The 20,994-nt window shown below is 39.7% G+C and overlaps 1 protein-coding gene across 6 annotated transcripts in view; it reads left to right on the top strand.

The window, feature by feature from the left end:
- Positions 1 to 20,994, top strand: part of EML4 (EMAP like 4) — a 317,947-nt gene that overhangs the window by 215,023 nt on the left and 81,930 nt on the right. For 4 of the 6 annotated variants that reach the window (XM_089677831.1, XM_089677834.1, XM_089677835.1 and 1 more), the window contains exons 3-5: positions 3,189 to 3,312; positions 11,889 to 12,053; positions 19,881 to 20,009. In XM_089677831.1, coding sequence (XP_089533957.1) covers positions 3,189 to 3,312; positions 11,889 to 12,053; positions 19,881 to 20,009 — 418 coding nt within the window. The remainder of the gene's footprint in view (positions 1 to 3,188; positions 3,313 to 11,888; positions 12,054 to 19,880; positions 20,010 to 20,994) is intronic. The other 2 variants (XM_089677836.1, XM_089677837.1) reach the window with 1 other exon arrangement.

The raw sequence follows: 20,994 nt of genomic DNA on the forward strand, positions 1-20,994 counted from the left end.
CAGTGTGATTTCGATTTTAACCAGCCCTTTAGAAAGATATAAGCAGCTGACTGATGACTAAATCCACCAGCATCTACCTAAAATATTGGTAATATGAGCTTTGCGTAGATGGACCCCCAATTTTACAGCTAAAGCAGCCCTTAAATATCTGTTTTCCTTCTTTCAATTTTATTAATAGCCAAAATACATTCTGTAGCCGCTGCCACAAAATGAAATCTTTCTTACATAAAGTGATAGCTGTGATTTGTTTTCCTGCATGGACCTGTTTGTTCAGTCTAAGCTTCCTCTTCCTCAGTTACTTAATTCCCTTTGGACTACAAATGTCTGGATAGGAAATGGTAACTGTACTTTCACACATTTTCTAAAGACGTATTTCAGTAAAGGATGTCACTCTGACTCAAAATATCCACCATTAAACCATTAGTGAAAAGCAGAGACACAGTATCTCTTCCTGATGGCCGTCTAATGTCAGGAAACAAAGTGACATGTTTTATGTTTGCCAGTGTGCTTCGCTGTGAGGTTGTGGAAGGACAAAGCCGAATGCTGTTTCTGTTATCAAAATATATATTATACAGGATTTATATAGCGCCAACAGTTTGCTCTGCGCTTTACTATATATATATATATATATATATATATTATATTATATTATATTTTACTCACAGTACAGTGCAAACATTTTTTGTTTAAGAATGCTTTCAGAAATAGAAGTGTTAATAGTTTATTTTTATGAATTAACAAAATGGAAAGTAAATGAACAGAATAGAAACCAAATCAAATCAGGATTTGGTGTGACCACCCTTTGCTTTCAAAACGGCATTGATTCTTCTAGGTACACTTGTGCACATAGTTTTTGAAGGAGCTAGGACAGTAAAACAGACTGGGTTTAACATTTGAAACCCCAGTATTTTTCTCAAGTTTTCAATTTCAGTAGCACCTAATTTAGGGCTCATTCACACCATGGTGCAAAAACAGTTGTTTTTCTGCATGCGTTCTGCAAGGGCACAACAAAATCAATTGTTCTCTATGTGCCCTGTTCACACCACAATACTAGTACCGGTATCACATGCAGATTTTTTTTTTCTGCACATGAATCTGCACCATATATAAAATTCATTGAAGCATGCATGAAAACTGATGTCTGAGTGAAATCTGTGTGACCTTCGAGCAGAGCTCCAGGCTCTCCCAAAAAATTAAAAGTCAGCAGCTACAAATCTTGTAGCTGCTGACTTTTGATTTAAGGACACTTACCTGTCCAGGGATCCAGCAATGTGCTCACCAGAGCCCATCCTTCAGTCGGCTTCGAGTGCTGAGGCCGGTGGCTTATGTAAGGGAAACCGGCAGTGAAGCCTTGTGGCTTCACAGCCGGTTTCTTACTGCGCATGAACGGTCCCACAGTCTTCTGGGACCTGTGAAGTGTTGCAGAAGGCTGCGCAGTAAGGAGGGGGGCCATGACGATCCGACCCGGAAGTGGGAGTGAACACCTGTCATAACCAGATACCCACTTCCCCCAAAGTGTGCCAAATGTGGCAGTGGAGGGGGAAGGGGCTACAAACAAGCGGAACTTCCCCTTTTGCGTGAAGTTCTTTAAGTAACAAAATCCTACTTGGAACAAATCTTTTTATTTAAGAGCAGGAAATAGGTTCACATTTATTTATTTAAAAACACGCACGCACGCACGCACGCACACACACACACACACACACACACACCAATAAATACCTGGACAGAGTTTTCAGCCTCTTCTTTTAATAAAAAAAAACAAAAATCTTCTTTAATTCTTCTTTATTGCAAAGCTTTTGTTTGATATTACAATAGCTGTATCTAAATGCTGTGACCATATATCTCTTTATCCTGAAATAAAAGGACTCTTAAAATAGAAGTTAGAGCCATTAGGCGTGAAAGATGTGTTTGCTTCTTTGATTTCTGACAGTTGTGGCTCTCCTCCTGATCGCCAAACAGCGGGTCTTGTTTTGCATTCATTTCTGGTTGTTGGATAAGCCAAAAAGACAAAGCAGGCTACATTTGCTAGTAGTCAGTCAATGTGACATTTGCAGCTTTGCACAGGATACCTGTTGCACCAAAGCTGTCATTTCAGGTGATCTGTCCTCCGTCTGAAAATCATTCAATCGTTCTGTAAACCACACACATCTTCCATTCCTGGTCCAAGGTGTTCTGTTTTTTTTTTTTTTTTGCATTGCAAATGCACAAAGGTGTGTTTGTAGAGGTGATGTGGTAACCGATCAAAGACTGCTTACAAATGTACTCTGAGTGAGAAGCTATTTAATGATTTAACTATCAACTGCACAGCTTAACACATTTGGAAGATGATCTAGAGCCACATTTTTATTTTTGGTGGAGCGAGGAAGATTGATAGATTTACACTCTCTTTGTCCTAGTGATCATTGAATCACTTAGATCATTGAATCTCATAGCATGGGAGCATAGAAAACTTTCCCAAATGGGACATAAAAATGTAGTAAATGGAGAAAAAAAAATTGCAGAATTTGTAACCATTCTCTTCATTATCCCAACGTTTTGACTATAGATATATACTTAAAAGTGGTTGTAAACCCTTACCTCTATGCCCAGTGAGGTGACTGGTCTCAGTTAATACACAGAGATAAAACAAATCTTCCTACAAAAGTTGTACCTGTCTATCTTCAGTCTTCTTTTCCCGACATATGTAGAGAGTCCAGAATTTATAAAGCTTGTCTGAGCTGTCAGAAAAAAGGGAGTGGAGAACTGAAATTACACACTGCAGAGTTCAGTGAGGAGAGCTCTTGAGAGCTGATTGGCAGGAAGGGACACATGCCTCTCCACACAACTCACAACGAACAGAGCCGAGGCTGTCAATCTGCTGGAAGTCCCTCCCCTGTCTCAATTTTTCTCGGTGTCAGGAAAATGAAGTGATTCATGCTGATAGCAGCAAGCAGAAATGGCATTCTGTGCTCCTATTTGGATAGGTACACACTATAGAGGGATATGCTTTGTTCATATTTCATGTCTGAGATTATAACCACTTTAAAGCCCAATTCTGGGATAAAAAAATACTCCTTCTTTCTCCCTGGTTTGGGGAGAAAACTCTGCTTTTAAAAATTGATATATTTTCCCAAGATTCAGGTTTGTTAATATACCAGATACTTAATTGCGTATATTCTGAAGTTTTTTTGTTTTTTTTTGCCCAGGTCCACCAGCACTACGTGAAGCCCTTTCTATGTCTTGTATTACCAATGGAGGAGCTGGAACCAGAAAACCAACCCATACTGGATCTGTTACTAGAAAAGATACATTGGCATCAGCTGCTAAAAGGTATTAAGCATCTATATGAAATAAAATAAAAGAGCAGAGGTTTTAAACAGATGGTTTACTTTGAGGGTACAAAACAGAACATTCAAAATCTTATTGTTAATGTGTCTGGGCAATATAAAACCATATATTCTGCTTAACTCTCCATACATACTCATTTCCTCATGTTACATCTCTTAAAAATGCTGCAAGTACACAAATATTATCAATGGAGTCTTGTTCATTTCAAAATATTGGGGTTTATATCAATGCTTAAACCCCTTTTAAAGAGAAGTGTTATGCTCCCTATAAAGTCCTGGAAATCAAAGTGGCCCCCATGGAGAAGCTGTGACTATGATTAAAATATAACTAAAGGCAAAACTTTTTTTGTTTGTTTGCATTTTGGATAGAGTAAGGGAAGGTTATAATCGCGGTCAGTTTATTTTTCTAATCAATTTACTTTTGGGGAGATTTCACTTCCTGTCCTATATCCAAAACAGGAAGTGAGGGAGAATACTTCCAAAGAGTGGGAATTCCTGGGTTTTGGAAGATTTCTCCTTTATTCCTGTTTGAGTGAAAACGAGAGAGAATCTCAAACTTTGGGTTTTCACCAGGTGATAATGGTAAGCAGAACATATAGTGAGGGTGAATCTCCCTAACGGGCGCACAGACAGCCATAAACACCTGACAGGTGTTGTAATCATTCTCCAATCTATCCATAAAAGAAATAAAAATCCCTCCAAACTGAAGAAATCCCTGGTTGCTATCAGGGTCATTAGACTAGTGTTCCCATTGGAACATTCCCCTGCTATTACTGTTCTGGGGACAACCCAAAGTTTGGGATGTTTTTACTTTCAAATAGCGGTAAACCGTATTATTAGAGAGTGTGAATCTCCCTGATGGGGGCACAGATGGCAATAAAAGCCTGACAGGTGTTATACTCTCTCTCCACTCTATCCAGAACTGAAAAGAAAATGTTTTGCATTTTAGTTACACTTTAATGATTATGCGTTGATTTCCATTATGAGAATTAGAAGTACAGTGTCATTGCTGTACGGTTTGCGGGGCCTCACATTTGCATGCCAGGCGTATGCATGTGCCGCCTCTTCTCACAGGCTCATGGTGGGTGGGTGTCTTTTATCACACAATTGATGCAGAGTCCTTTCCACTGTACATAGACATCAAATGAAGTTTTAGTTACAGTGAGGGATCACATAGCCAATACAAGCCAGCATAGGTACTCCAACTTTCCTCAGACTTTCTTAGGTCACAGAAAGATTTAATTTGAACCTTTTCTTTTTTCATATTCTCACTTTCTCACTTTACTACAAAATCTTGGTACGTTACAAAGGGCATCTTACGTTTTTCATGCATTGTGCACAGTCCATGCTGACTTTCTAATGTGCCTTCTAAAACTTAAAAGTCCTGTAATGATATATATTACCCAGTAAAATCCTCTTATGTTGGCCCCTCTGATCGTGGAGGTTATCTGTTTCTAAGAACTTAAGTTCTTACTTAAGAGTTAACTTCCACCCTTCCAGAAGTAAACACCATCTACAATCCTGATGTCTAATGGGACTGCCCCTATAGGTTTTCTTCTTGGATAGTGGAGTAGTGGTTGGGATTTAGCTCTGAGGATAAGGTTTCACATTAAATCCAATAATACTAGTAAAAAAGGGCGTGGTCTTCAAAAAGGTGCATAGAAGAGTGCTTTCTGGTTAATAAGGAAAATCGCATACCCTGTAGTATGTAAAAGTACATTTGGGGGCCTATTTGTAGCAGGGACACCTTTTCCAATCTAAATTACACTCTGCGGTATCACTGGAAACCCCTGGTCAGCATTTTAGATTCTACTTGTAACAGGCAGGTCTTCGTGTAGAGTCCATGGTATGTCATGAAGTTCTCTATTTAAAGCAGAGCTAAAGGCAAAAGTTTTTTTTTTCCCATTTTGGACAGGTTATCAACAACTGGCAAGTTTTTTTTTTTTGTTTTTTTGTTTTTTTGTTTTTTTTTTTGCCATCTGTGTCCTACTAGGGATATTTCCCTTCATTTTCTGACCTATAGCCAAAACAGAAGGTGAGAGGAAATCCCTGGTTGTCACCAGGAACTAGTGTCCCCATTGGAAGATTTCCCTTCTATTACTGTTCTGAGAATAACCCAAAATGTGGGATTTTCTTTTATTTTTATTGATGACCGTAATGGTAAATAGGACAAATAGAGAGGGTGAATCTCCTTAACTGGCACAGACAGCAAAAAAAAAAACTGACAGGTGTTTTAATTCCTCTCCCCTCCATCCAAAACTTAAAAGATAAGTTCACCTTTGAAAAACAAAAGAAATGCCGATGTTTTGTCAGGTAATGCAAGCAGATCAGCAGATTGTGGGTGCAGTGTCAGGCTCCTGCAGACACTGCCTACAGCTTTCTGCTTGCACCTCTGTATGGGCGCTCTGTTTTTAAAGCTGTAGGAAGTGTCAATGAACTACCAGAGCGTTCACAAACTCCCTTACAGTTCATTGAGTATTACAAGCCATCTGCTGTGGTGGAAGACGAGAGTTATAGTTCATTCATTCACAGATTCCTGCTCATGAATGACGCAGCTGTGCACGTGGAGCTGTTAGGCTGTTTTCACACTGATCCGCGGGTGCAGCGCAGTGCAGTGCACCTGCAGCTTCCTGCCGGTCAGCTTCACTGATCCATTCCACTTCTATTATATCCTGCTGGTTTGGTGCGCTTTCTTAAAGTACACCACACTCTCAAGATATACTAGAAGTCTATGGCAAAGTGCTGCTAACCTGCAGTAAAGCCGAATGAGCATTGCGCTGCATCTGCGGTGCAAGCAAACCACAGTGCATCAGTGTGAAAGCTGCATTATAAGTAAGGGCTTGTTTAAATTTGCGCTTTGGGGGGTGAAACTCCATAGTTTAGAGATGTTTTTAACCACACACACACCCTTTCGACCACTGGTGTAGCGTAAGGGATCGCAAAAATGACCCCGCCCCATGTTCCAGCAGGCTCATGTGACCCGCCCTATGGCATTCTGTTGTACTCTTGGACTGGGGGGTAGCATATACAGGAACCAATCCTCTCCATTTTCCTCCTGCAACTGCTGAATGTCGGCTTCTCCTTTTCTCCCTCCCACCGGCATTCAGCAGCTGTAGGAGGAAATTGTTCATTATGCTATTCAAAATAAAAAATTAGAAATTCAGAACCATTTAATTTCATTGTGCCCACGACTGGTTATCAAATCACTTAAATGGCTCTCGCTTTTCAAAGTTTGTGCACCCCTGCCCTAAATACAGGTGTAACGTGCTACTAAAGCTGAACCTAACCTTTAAAATAAAAAAGTTTTGCTTTTAGTTATACTTTAGCTATACTTGAAAGCAGAGAGAACTCCATGACTGTAGGCTGGTCAGTGATTATGACAGGCCACATGACTGGGATCTACTCCCTTCATTTATTTTAACTGTGGAAGTAAGGCCATACCGCTGCTTTCTGAATGGACTCCCTAGCTTTAAACATTTGAAGAGACTTAAAGGTTGTCTCTCTCACAGAGCATTACTTCAGAACTGCTAGTTGAAGAATAAACATACTAGAGAATGTCAACAGGGTGGTGTCATATACTGTATATATTAAACTTATTAAACAAATTCATAAATTAAATATTGTATTTTACCTTGTTTATATTATGTGGTATATGTTATATAATATTGGGTCTTGGTTGATGTATATACTTTGTCATGTACTGTGTTTTTTTTTTTTTTTTTTTCCCTTTTTGACATGTCATTTTTACACATCTGAGCTTCAAAGAGCTGCATGAAAAATGATTAAATTGGAGTTGCCTCTCTCTTTTTTTTCTTATAAGAAATTCCATCTAAGCTACGTTTTGATGTTCCCAAGTACAAAGTAGCATTCCATTTAATATTTATGAAAATGTACATTTATTATAATAATAAATAATCAGTTTACAGCGTTATGACAAATACAGAATTAATTTTTCGAATTACATTTTAAAAAGGTATATCATATTGGGAAATAAAGCATTTCACTCATTTATGTTTGTAATACTCCAAAGTATTGTTGTGTGGTTTTCCTTTTTTGTTTTTTTAATTCTGTACCAGATTTGAATTTTTCTTTAGTTTATGAAACCTTGAGGGTCCATTCACACCATTTGTGCTGTCTTAGCGTATGAATTTTTGGGTATTGCTCTCACAGGCACTGAACGAAAATGTGAAAACCCTTCAAGCTTCAGCATTTATAAAATTATGTCTTGCATAGTTTTTTTTTTTTAAATGATTTTGTTAAATATTTAACAAACGTTTATTACATTTAAGCCTTGTTCACATGGGCATACTACAGCATACACCCATGTGAGGGCTGGATTTTTCCGAACAGGGATGAACAGGTGTTCCCATGTATCCCTGTGCAGGCAGTCCCAATCATGTCAATTGGAACGCAGCAACTGCACAGACACAGCCAAGCGGGTGCATAATCCAGAATGCAGATCACATGCATTTGGGCCGGGTACCCACACGGCTCTTAAATTGGGAGCAGAAGCCATGTCTGTGCAGTTGCTGTATCCCAGTTGACATGAATAGGACTGCATACATGGCCCTCACACGGATGTTTGCTGTAGTACGCCTATGAGAACGAGGCCTTATTGTGCATATATGATACTCCGTTTGCATTCAGACAGAGGGGTTGATTTACTAAAACTGGAGAGTGCAAAATCTGGTGCAGCTGTGCATGGTAGCCAATCAGCTTGTACAGTTAAGCTTTGACAAAAAAAACTTGGAAGCTGATTGGTTTCTATGCAGAGCTGCACTAGATTTTGCACTCTCTAGTCTTCGTAAATCAACCCCAATGGGGTTGATTTACTAAAGGGGTAGAGTATGTTCACTTTCAAAATGAATTTTCACTTTGCAAAGAGAATTTTACCTTTTAATATATGAATTAAAATATAGTGAAAATTCACTTTCTAAAGAACACCCAATCATATGCAAGGAAAATTAACACATACTTTCTGCTCACACTTGACAAGTCAACACAACTATACCTTGTTCACCATACATTATATATATACATACATTATATATATACATTGTAAAGTGAGTTTTGAATTGGCTTAATGAATGAGGTGAAGTTGTGTGACTCTAATTATGCAATCACGTGCAAGCAATGCAAGGAAAAATCCTGCGGTTTTTTTTTTTTTGTTTTGTTTTGTTTTTCATTGCACATAATTGGGTATTTGCAAAGGGAATTTTCAGTTACTTTTACGTTAATGTAAAACAAAGTATGAATTCCCTTTGAAGTTGAACATGCTCTGCTCCTTTAGTAAATCAGGATCTCTGCCTGTATGCATTTTGGCAGCCTCTGCCGATTTGACAATGAGGTTCTTGTTTCAGCTAGGAGGGAATGGAGGTTGTGTCTCGCTTTCAGCTGTATATTTTTAGTTAAAATTTTTTTTAAGTATTTAGAGAACATAGATCTTGCACAGAACAAGCCAAATTTGCATTTTAAGCATATACTTCATGTCTGCCAGATTTAAACATGATGTTTTTTTTTTTTACAGGTTTCCAAATTTTAATTAAAGTATATGTTAAACTATTCAGTTTAAAATAGAAATGGAAGGCAAAACATTTGTGTATACATATAAATAACATTATAAATACCTATGTTGTTTTTTTTTTTTTCCCTCCTTTTTCACATTTCCTCAGTTCTTGGCTGCAAAGAGAAGTGGGGCAGGAGAAACCGCAGTACATTGGTCTTCTTGGTGAATGGCTGTACACAGTGGTGTGGGGGTGTGTCAGGACAACTCTGATTATTGAAGGAAAGCAGATTGAGTTCCCAGCTTAACTAGAGAACTGACCATGCTGTGCTCTCATGCCCAGTGTAGTCAGTTTTTATTAGGAAAGCAGGGGGCCTGGCAGAAACACCAGGGATTTCAAACAAAGGAAACAATACAAACAGGACAGGATACTTCTTATAACAAGTACATGGTATAGCAGGCACATATCTGGAATATGAAATCTTGGGTTTACGTATTCTTTAATATATTTCATATACAGATTTGTGAGTCTGTATAACTTAGGATGTACTTTCTGTCCTTGTTTGAATTGTACTTCAAACTGCCCCCAAAATGCTTCCCCCTTTTCAATGCTCCCCAGCAAAAATCACCTTGCTTAGTGATGGTAGGCTGTTGCATTTTGCCTACTGCCACTTTTGGACCAAATATGTGCAACTTCGCCCAAAATACATGTAGAATGATGGTGAGGAACTGCCATGGAGTCTAATTGCAATACTCTAGCACATGCATCCGGGTGCAGATGGGGACTGCCATTTTTTTATTGCAGTGTCCCATCAACAGTGTGCTGGAGTTTGTGAAAGGCATTTGGTGGTTGTTTGGAGGAAGTTTGTAAAAAGTCCAATTGTCCTTTAAATTGATACTAAACAAAATCTTTATTCCTGGAAAATAATTAATACACATCCACTACTTGATGGTCCTGTTATTTATTTTTCATGAAATTGTCTCTTAGGCCTCATGCACACTGGGTGTCAAAAACAATACTTTTAAGAGCATTTGACTTTTTTCTGCCTATAAATGCCCCTCCATGTTGGCTACACTAGCTACAAAAAGAACCCTTGCACGTTCGGGAGAGGAGCGTTCCAGCAGAAAAAAAAATGTTGAACGCATGTGAATACATCTAAATCAGGGGTCAGCAACCAGTAGATCATGATCTACCAGTAGATCTCGACCAGATGGTTGGTAGATCACGGTCTGGGCTTGCTGACCCATCATCCCAGAGCATCATAAAGAGTGCAATACTGAGCGACTACGTGAAAAGTTGGAGCTGTAGTAGGGAGCAAGAGCCACATGAGTTGATGTTTCCTCCTACGCGCTGATTCCTATGCTCTGTCATGGTTGGTTGGTTGGTTTAGCATCTGCCAAGCATGACCCATTCAAGTCAATGAGGTTGCTCTGCAAGTGCCCTGCAACTTTGTGCACTGCGGCAAACAAGAGGTTAAAGATTGTGTGTTGCTTTCTCACCACCTGCTTTTAACCCCTTGGACCCCGCAGAAGCATGCAGTTGTGGGGTACTTGCAGAGTGGCCCTATTTACTTGAATGGGTCTCGCTTGACAGGCAGTAGAACCCACCAGAAACAGGGGGTGTAATTCTGACTGCGGCATGTGTACATCTTTGGTCCCTCCAGCATAAAAAAAAAAAAACTTGACATATGAACAAGCCCTAAGAGTGCCGTTCATGGATGCAACGAAGTGCTCATTCACAAGTGCAGCAGGCACTGCTGCTCCTCAGCAAAGTGATCCGAGTGTGATTGACAGGTAGAGAGGATGCGATATGTTGCCTCCTCACCACCTGATTTAAATCCATGATTGCTGTGTAATGCACGCAATTGTGACATGGTAGCATGGCAATTAGAGGTTTAAATCCGGTATGAGGAGGGGACATTGGATGACACTGTGCCCGGTGATCTTTGACTTCTTCCATGTTGTTCAGGTAGATCTCCACCTCTTTAAGGTTGCCTACCACTGGTCTAAATAAATACACATCTAAATCTAAATAAAATGAATTAATATTCTGGCCAAGTGAATGAATGCCCAAATGCCTGACATGTCCGAATGCTCTTGAACAGAAAATGCGGCTTTAAGTGTGATTTTAAAATTCTTCTGCCAGGAGAAAAGGCTTTCAGAAGAGCTGGGTAAATGCCCAATGTGCATGAGGCCTTACTGTGTCTTCCTGCCTCCTTGTAATATCCTGCGTGAGCTCCTGAGTCTCTCCTTTTTTTTTTTTTTTTTTTTCCCCTCACTTGTTTGGAACAAGCAGTGCATGTTAGTTGGGGTCGCGTGCACTGCTCTATGCACACTACACATCCCATAGTCCATCTCAGGCAAACAACAGATAGGTGGCTGAGTTTTGTACATACAGTGGGACTGTGTAGAACAAACGTAGCCACCCTCCAACAGGAAGTCTGATCACAGCACAATAACAAACAAAAAAAAAAAATAGGGAGGAGGCCAAGAGCAATAGAAGGTACTTTTTGAGCTATGAATACATATGTAAAATAAATAAAAATATATATATATATTTTTTTTTTTGCATAGACGTGCACAAAGAGCAAAGTGCAGTAAAACACATTCAATGTGCAGCACTGCGATTTTGGAAGCATATTCTGCCTACGTAACGAACAAATATGGCTTCCCTTTGTACAAATACATGTGTATAGATTGTACTCAGGTGGTTTCTAGAACATTAACATTCTTTGATAAGAATGCAATGAACAAATCGGTCATGTATGTATATTACAACTATAAAAAAATATATATTTATAGATATACAGCTACAGTCAGTTTGGTTACACCTCTTGGGTGATTCCTCTGTTTGGAAAAAAAAAAACATACTGATGCCTAACTTCTCCTTTTATGTGCAGAAACCCTCTGGTGTCACAGATTATTTATTTGTGATTTTGTGTCATTCTGTTATTTCATTTCCATTTATTTTGTTTATTTTTCCTCCTTTTTTTTTTTTTAATCTCTTTATATTTCATTGTCAATTGTGTTTATGTTATTCTCATTTATTTTTACAGTAGCACAGAGAAAAAGAAAGAGAAACCCCAAGGCGTCAAAGAGGAATCAAATACAAATGATCAGAGCCCATTAAATCGGGCGTCTCCTTCTCCCCAACCTTCCCCACAGACCAGCCAAACACACAGGCAAAATCAGGAAAGCAGAAACACTGCTTCAGCCAAAAGGTTTATATCACACTGAGGAGGGTACAAGTGGCAAGAGTTGTAATGATTAGTCTGTGTTGTCAATCGCAGTGCCAGACTGGGGAGGGGCGTAGTGTCAAGTAGCACTTTATCCAAGAACTACTACTGTCTGTTAAAGAGCAAACATGTCTCCACATTGCCTATACAGTTTCTTTACAGTGCCCGGCTGAGATCATTATTGCAACAGCAGACAAAAATGTTGCAAACAGAAGTGATGGGAATATGCACTGAATGTACAGTCAAAATTTTTTTAGTGCCACATATTTTGGCATGCCCTTTTCCCACTTTCAGGTAGGCTATTTGTATACACACACCTGTTTTTGTGCAGTGGTGGAGAGATTACAGGGTCCTCCTGAGCTCTCAAGAAACATGTTGATTGGTTGCCTTCTACTTAAAGTGGTAGTGAAGTCTGAACGTTTTTTGTTTTTTTTCTTTTGTGCATTCTATGCATGAAGGTAATAAACTTGTGTGCAGCAAATCTCCCAGCCCCCACAATACTTAACGAAGACAGAACAAACAGAGGGCGCGCGGACCTAGTGTATTACCATAAAAAATGTTTAATAAGAAATAAAAGTAGGTGTTGTGCTCACAAACGACAGTAAAGTCAAAGGCACGTCATAAAAGAACAGCTTGGTCAACACCGCGCTACTTGATTGTCCGTAATAGGCAGTGTAGACGTCCAATACGCTGACTCGTATCGAGGACTTGCCTCTTCCTCAGTCAGTGGCTCTGAGGAAGAGGCAAGTCCTTGAAACGCGTCAGCCTTTTAGATGTTTACACTCCCTATTGAGGATAGTCGGTTAGCGGGGTGTTGACCAAGCTGTTCTTTTATGACGTGCACTTGACTTTAATGTTGTTTGTGAGTACAACACCTACTTTTATTTCTTATTAAACATTTTTTATGGTAATACACTAGGCCTGTGAGCCCTCTGTTTGTTCTTCTTTCAGTATATTTGGATTTCCCCGGTCTTTTGAGGGCAGCAAGGTGTGCATGTTCCAGGACATTCATGATGTGGTTCTAGCCTACATTGAGTCCATCCCCAAGTGCAGTAGCATTTGTGTTTCCTGGTTCTTTGTTCCCTCAATACTTGCCTCTCTTGATCCAGCGATGTGCACACGAGCTTCGAGTCTCCTGGGTCTTTCTCTCCTCATTGGCTGAGACAGCAGCGGGAACCATTGGCTTCTGCTGCTGTCAATATCAGCCAGTGATCCAATGAGAGAGCACGGGGGCAGGGCTGAGCCGTGGCTCTGTGTGAATGGTCACACAGAGCAGCGGCTCGAGAGCAAGCCTGCTTGGGTACCCTCATAGCAAGCTGCTTGCTGTGGGGGGCAGGAGGGAGGGGCCAAGAGTGCTAGCGGGGGACCTGAGGAGGATCGGAGCTGCTATATGCAAAATCACTGCACAGAGAAGGTAAGTATAACAGGTTTGTTATTTAAAATAATTTAGAAAGCCCTTCAATCGCTTTAAACTGGTCTGTGTGTGTATAACTGAGACTGGTAAATTGGCTTAGGTGGCAAGGACATATACGCAGAGTTCATTGTTTTCTGTAAAGCGCTATGGAAAGTATAAACACTTTATACATGAATAACGGTGATCGATCTTGTACTAACCGCATCCACCATTTGTTCCAAAGCCTTTCCTAAAAGTGAATGTTTTTGATTGAAGTTGTCTCAACTTTGCGGCTAAATTACATGAGCAGATCTCCACAAGGCATTGACTGTTCTTGTACTTAAAGTGGAAGGGAAGGCTTGCTTTCAATGAACTCCATGTAATCTGTTTCAGCGTATTAGTATATCGATATGTCTAAAAGATGTTTTTTTAGAGACACACCACTCTCCATCACTCCTGCAAGCCAAAGCGAGGCTCAGAGGATAGGAGGCGCTGTAGCACATTCCTGTTGGAGAACTCATGAATGAGCAGGGCCGCCTATTCCTTCTGTATTGATCTGTGTTGGAATTGTACTGTCCCCCTTTATATTGTAAAGCGCTGTGCAATCTGCTAATTCTAGATCAATCCTGTATAATGATATTAATAACATAGGCCATCAGAAATTGCGCTTGGCTGGGTAGGGGAGGGGCCAGTTAAAGAGAGGGTGGGGTTGGTTCAAGAGCTGTGCTGTGATGCTTACACAGACATTGACAATGGTTCTTGGAAGTGCCTTCAGGTGGAATGCAGATGATCTAGATTAGGCTATTGTTTCTATTCAGACATCCAGCAATTACAATAATGCATACTATAAAAGTTTTAATTAGTATACATACTAACCAAGGGCAGATTTTCATTTTAACTGGAATGTTGCTTTGGGACCCTGCTTAGTAAACTTTGCATCAAAAGTAAGACCAATACAGCCCTGGGACTGGCGCTTAACCTGTGGCTGTTTAGTCCTTTTTGTGTGGCCTTCTGGCTCCAACAGCCTTTATTCAATGTATTCCTGCCCTAGATGGTTACTTCGAGCTTCTTTGCACCTGACCTGGAACACTAAGAGGAGGTTGTGACTCTGTATTTTGTGACCTAAGGAAAGTGACCACGAGTAGGTTAGATAAAGTTTATTGTTTTTTTATAGCACCATATGTGCACTGCTTGGTACTACAGTACCTGCCCTGCCAGAGCTACTACACCATAACACTGCACCTATAGTGATAGAGGTACAGCTCGTGCCAGAGAAGAAAAATATCGATTAGACTGGCATCTGCTAGATTCATTTAGTTTAGAACACTTTTTCTGCACTGTCCAGCCCCTTTCCTCTTTTTACTGTTTTGTATTTATTGCTATGATCTTTTATAACTGATATTGTGGTGAGTAATATCAAATGTGGTGACAGTAAGTTTTAAGAGGATTGGAGGGGTAGATCTCAAGTGTGGGAGCATTGATTATGGCATTATGTTCTTCAGCAGTCTGTGACCATCTCCTCCAGAATGTCCTCAGTGTTGAACAATCTGCCCTAGCATGTACTCAGCGTTGAACTATCCCCTCTAGCATGTCCTCAGGCTCAGTCCTATTAAGAGCCTCTTAGCTAGAGCAGTATGCTGAGAATCTTTACAATAACTCTCAAGTGCACTTACAACCATGTGTTCCTCGGCTAAGAATGCCCTGTTCAAGCTTGTCAGGCTGAAGCCATAAATGTTTCTGTTACACACAAAGGGCATAATAAAATGCTGGCAGAGTGTCATGTACTGCTTGAGAGGAGGAATCTGGAACTTTAGATTGTTTTATGGTTTAAAAGAGGAGCTATTAACAGATTTGCAATGTAACCCAAAAGCCATACAAAAGGAGATTTATCTTCAAAACCTCTCCAGGAATAGAACCGGTTTGCTACACTGATTTTAATCAGGTTTAATGGAGTTTTACAGAACATTAAGCTACTGATATACCAATAAACTTTTACCGGATATGTTAATGTAAAGTTATTGCACACATTGGCATGTTTTAGAATACTTGGTCTTTTTACGAAAGGGAACTATAGTGTATTTTAAAGAGAGTACACATTATAAGTGTCTGTCTGAAAGGAATAATTATGTTGAGATTTGTAAATGTAGTTGGAATTCCCGATTAAAGCCCAATTGACCCCTTTTTGTTAAGTGTTCTTGCATGGCAAGACCACTTCCTGTTATCTCACATATATATTCTTATTATTATAGCCAAATTTACCACCCTAACTCCTCCCACAGTTTTTACACTACATAGACAGTAATATACCGAAACGTGCGGATTGTTCCCGATTGGTGTGCTATTACTTTGTGGAACGTTTCGCCGAATGGTATCGGAAATATCGGCGTTTTTGTCGTGAAATTGGTCCCATAGGAATGAATGGCGGAATGTTCAAAACTAGTGGGAGCTGACAAAAGCTAGAGTGTGAGCTGAAAAATCAGGACATGATTTCTAAACTGCCATCACTCCCTCATTTTCAAGCCCACCTACACAAATCTTATATCAAAACGTTCAGATATCCCTGCTGCCACTAAAACTGTCCACGGCTAAGCCATAGTCCTGATAGTTTTCACAATATGACCATTTGTTTGTAACTCACGCCGCCCATTGATATTCATTGAAACTCCACTCTAGCCACCTCTAATTTGAAGGGCAATTTCTAAACTATGACTGTGCCTTAATTTTTAATATTTCAGAGACATACTAGGCATCAAAATGTAGGTCTGGGTCTTGTGATTCTCACAATATAAAGCTCTTTGGTGTAGGATTTATCATTGTTAAACTACAACCGTTTGAAGATGGCAACCGCCAGTGAAGTGAGCAAGTTGGAGCAGTTTGTTTTTAACCGCTCTTCTCTGCCCTTGCTGTAGAGTGAGTTGCCATAGGATCCCAGGTGTGTGAGCAGGCAGCAGAGTGACCAAAGCTACTCCGCCCACTCCATTTGCACACTACTGGTGCAGGCAAGAACACTTCACACAATTTCCCCAGAAATTGTAGCTTTTCTAGTTTATTACTGTAATGCAATCAGCTACTGTTTTGCTTTACTACTGCAGTAAAGATTAAAATACCCTATACAGGCAGCCTGTTTATCTGCAGAAGAGCAATAACAGTACCAAATGAAAATGCAAGTAGTAAGGTTGCTATCCACCAAACATCTATAAAATTGGGGGACTGAAGTAGCTAGGTCAGCACATATCAATCTTTTCAGAAAGTAAATGCACTGATAGGCCGCCTTCACTATACTGGCTGTATTGGTGCTCCTGGTGAGGTTTTCAGAGTTGCACCCCCAAGGGACCATCTCCACAGCTTCATCCCCAATAAGGAGGAAGGGGGTGGTGTCGGTCTTCCTAAAGTCCTCAGTTATCTCCTTTGTTAACCCTTTGAGGACCAAGGGACATATTTGTCCCATGCTTGTAATTGCGTGCATCATCTGATTAAGAACTTAACTCTTTTTTTTTTTTTTTTTGGTTTGAGTCAAAATATTAGTTCTTATCAACAAACAACAAATGGATCTAGCTTTTTGCCAATTATTTCATGAAATGGCTTAGTTACAGCAACTGAAGTGTACGAACTTTAAAAACAAAAAAATTGATTCTTTTGGCGTTCCAAAACCTTATGGTCCTCAAAGGGTTAATGGAGGAATTGTTAACTTTGCACTAGACCTCGAGATTCTCCACTTCCTGCCTTACATGGGATTAGCACAATGAGTGATGAATCCCGCTACAGCTGTATTATCTGAAAACTTGATTGCCCAAATACTTAGCTGAGCAGTCATATGTCAGCACTGCATACAGTAAGGGGCTCAAAACACATCCCTGGGGGCACCAGTGCTGAAGATGAAATATTGTGAATTCCAACAAACTGAGGGCCTATAATAAAGAAAAATAGTTCACTTTGGGTTTATAAAGCTAATGTCTAAGCACTCTTCTGTAATTACGGAATTGGGGAAAACTTAACTCAAAGCTCCCTTTACTCAGCTAAATCTATTGTCACATGACATGCCAGATCCTGAGACTTCTATCTTCAGAAACTGCAGTGGAGGGATGGTCCTTCTTCGGGTGCCCACTTCCATGCCTGTGTGGAAGACACTTCCCATTGGAGCTGGGAGAACTGGTATAAGGAATATGTTTCTTCATTATTTTGAAATTATTATGGTGTGTTTGCAATATTATTTCAAATGTTTTTAACTTTGGAATAGGTTCTAGATTTAAAAAAAAAATGCCCCTTAGGATTATTTAATCACAAATGTTCATAACATTCATATATTAAAACAAATAAAAGACTACAGTTCCTCTATTTCACTTGATATGACTGTGTTCCCAAGTTTTTTAACTGTAGCAGATGGAAGATGCAAAGAAGCATATCATGTTATTAGTCTTTAGGCTGCATGCACACAAACATTTTTTAAGCTCCTTGAAGCTGTTATCAGCATTTTTTTTTCTTTTACTAGAAGCTAAATAGTTGTTTCCTATGTGTCCATGCACATTATTTTAGACTAGTAGCATTGTATAAGCTTCAGTGTTTTGGGGCAGAAAAAAAAATTGTTTTTGTGGAGTTTTTGGGAGCGTTTTACCGGCAGGAAAAACCGCTTCGCGCTCCCAATAGTATTTTTTTTCTAGCTTTTTTTTCCTACATTTACTGTATAAATGCTAATAAAACACTACTACAAACCAGCACAAAAAAGCTGTTATCAGCGTTTTTCAGCCATCTTTTTTTCCTAGCGTTTTCTTGAGCTTAAAAAAAAACACTAGTGTGCATGGAGCCTTAAAAAAAAACTAAAGTATATTCATACTAATTTACTGTTTTAACATTAAATGTAGGTATACTATACAAAAGTGATATTTAGATTTTAAGTGGAGATCAACAGTTTGAGTCATGCTGTCTGTCTTTTTTATTTCTGGCGTATTTATGTGGGGAGTTTTTTGTTCCGGAGTGCCCTGCTCTGTGCAAGTTGATTCTACCAGGAACCTAAGGTGGACTTTACTTCTAATACTCGTCTTGATCAGCTGGTTTTATATACCTAAAACCTGTTGCGTTTCCCCTTTAAATATATATGAACCGACAAAAGTGTAATAAACAATCAAAATATTCCATAACTCATTATATAATATCTCAGCCATATAAAGTGTCAGCCACTCACATTCCACCCAACATGATTCGTTGCGAAAGAACGTCTTCAGGGGCCAGTGGACTCATCAGATATTTACTCCTTGCCGTTACCTAGACTAGTATAAGCTGAGAATTACTGTTGATGTACACTGGTGTAAAACAAAAATAATTATCTCCAGGTTGGCCATGATAGGGTGTTTTCTTGGTGTCCAAGCTTTATACCTTTCTCTATAATACCTTATGTTGTATGGCTCCATTCTCCAGAGGAGTCACAGAATTGTAAAGATATTAGAGATCTCCTAGAATTTGCAAGGATTGTTCGAATGTAGCCTGTGGCATGCAACGCCTCTTCCATCGAGTTGCTAAAATCAGAGGCATACTAACGTGGTTAATCAGAAAAGGGTTTGATCAGTGAAGGACTCCATGTTGTTCTACCTAGACTGCTCATCACTACCAATCAAGAATTAACATAGAACACTTTTGGCTTATGGGAAGTTGTGGGACAATAGACCTAATAAGGAGATTATGTAATTTTTTTTACTTTGCCTATTTTATTACTTTTTTTTCTTTTGAACACAGAATTTGAATCATTACAACTCTTGCCAGGCATAGCAGTGTCTAAATGCCCTTGTATCCTCACTTTTTGAATGTTTCTAAGCTTTGCTTGGGTGTCAACAATTACCCCTGCTCTTGTGATTTCCCTGTTATACTAATCTACTCCAAAATTCTCCCCAAAGCAACAATTTTAATGCTAAACACTTTGCAATGTTCTCACTTCAGCTATTTAAATAACTGACAGGCTCAACTTAAATAATGAAATGAGGACTTAGGCATGCTTCTGTGGTCCTTAGCATCTCTGTGGTGTTTTCTCTTTCCGTTTTGTGTCTACCTTCTTGCATTTGAAACAATTGTAACTTGCAAATATTGCCCTGTCAAAGTGTGTTGTGCTCGCCCTTCATAGTCTATGGTGGTGCCTGCCTGCATTACTAACTAAATTTGCTTTCTCGCTTAAATGTTAGGTTCACAGAATATTGTCTTTAACCCCCTTTCTGTACTTTTATTATTTTATAACTAGGACAGTGATCGATCTGCTTATGGATGGCAGTCTTATTCAAAATGGCTGCCATGTGCTTTTTTATGTATTTCCTGCTTGGGTTTCTTTTTACCTTTTGGCATATGGCTGAGTAGACTCCTTGCAGTAGCTGTTGTCATCTTCTTGACGTTTCTTTATTGTGACACTTATGGTAACTGTATTTTCTAAACCCTGCCAGTGTGAAGAGAAGCTCCACTATTGAAAAATCACACAACACATGGGAATCTTCTGATGACAGTCGAAACAGACTAATGAGGGCAGCTTCAACATCAAAACTGACCTCAAAGGCTTCCAAAGCTTCAGATAAGTAAGTATAAAATGTTAATGTTAACGTATGATATGTCTGCTTGGCATTTCCCTGAAGGCCTGCTCTGTTTGATTTTGTTTGTAGGCTGGTATAAACTCAATCTCAATTGACCCAGTTTTAATGAAACCATAGAGCTCTCTGTAACCTCAAACCTCAGTCAGCATTGATATCCGTGTGTAAACGTTCTTCCACTACCATTCATCCCTTAGTCAGCCATGTCAACAAATAAGGGCTGATGGGTGTCCCCAGTCAAGCTATGGTGTTGGCAGCCACTGCGAACAGTCACCGGTTGGCTTGTATAAGCAGGCTGGGAGTGTAATGCTGGTGTGCCTTTATTTTTTGTTTTAGGCAGGTCTTTGGTAAGCTGATCATCATGGATAGTTTGGTATGATTCTGACGGAAAGTGAGGAATGTAGATAAGTGCTACTGAACTCTGTTGCCCAATTATAAAAAGCTGATTAAGTCTAGAGGTGCCCATGGGCCCTGGATGGGGCTTGGCCAAGCTTTGTGCTTAAAGAATAAGTTCACCTTTTGGAACATGTTACACGTTCCACCCATATTTAGGGCTTAACATGTTCCAGTTCCTGCTGGCAATTCCGCCCATCTCCCCCACTCTAACAGCAGGCAGGGGATCTTCTCCCCCCCACTCACTGTCCCCTTTTGAAAAGAACACAGCCCACACGGCCACATCATTCATTCACACTTTCCTGTGAAGGAATGAACTACAACTACTGTCATCCATTGAGGCTGACGACTTGTAGTTATCAATGAACTGCAGGGGCTCTGGTGAGCACATTTGTAGTTCATTGATTCTCCCTGCTGTCAAGTAAGTGCCTGCCCCTACGAGAGGTATAGGCAGACATCTATCTTCAGAGTCTGCCCTGCTGATCATGGGTGCAATGCTCTGCAGACTCCCTAGAAAAAAAAATAAATGCACATGTTTTTACCTGCGAAAAAAGTGTATTTATTATTTTTCTATGAAAAA

Source organism: Staurois parvus, unplaced genomic scaffold (assembly GCF_062004578.1).
Source record: "Staurois parvus isolate SC_StPar_1 unplaced genomic scaffold, SC_StPar_1.0 ptg000192l, whole genome shotgun sequence".
NCBI classification, from domain to species: Eukaryota; Metazoa; Chordata; class Amphibia; order Anura; family Ranidae; genus Staurois; species Staurois parvus.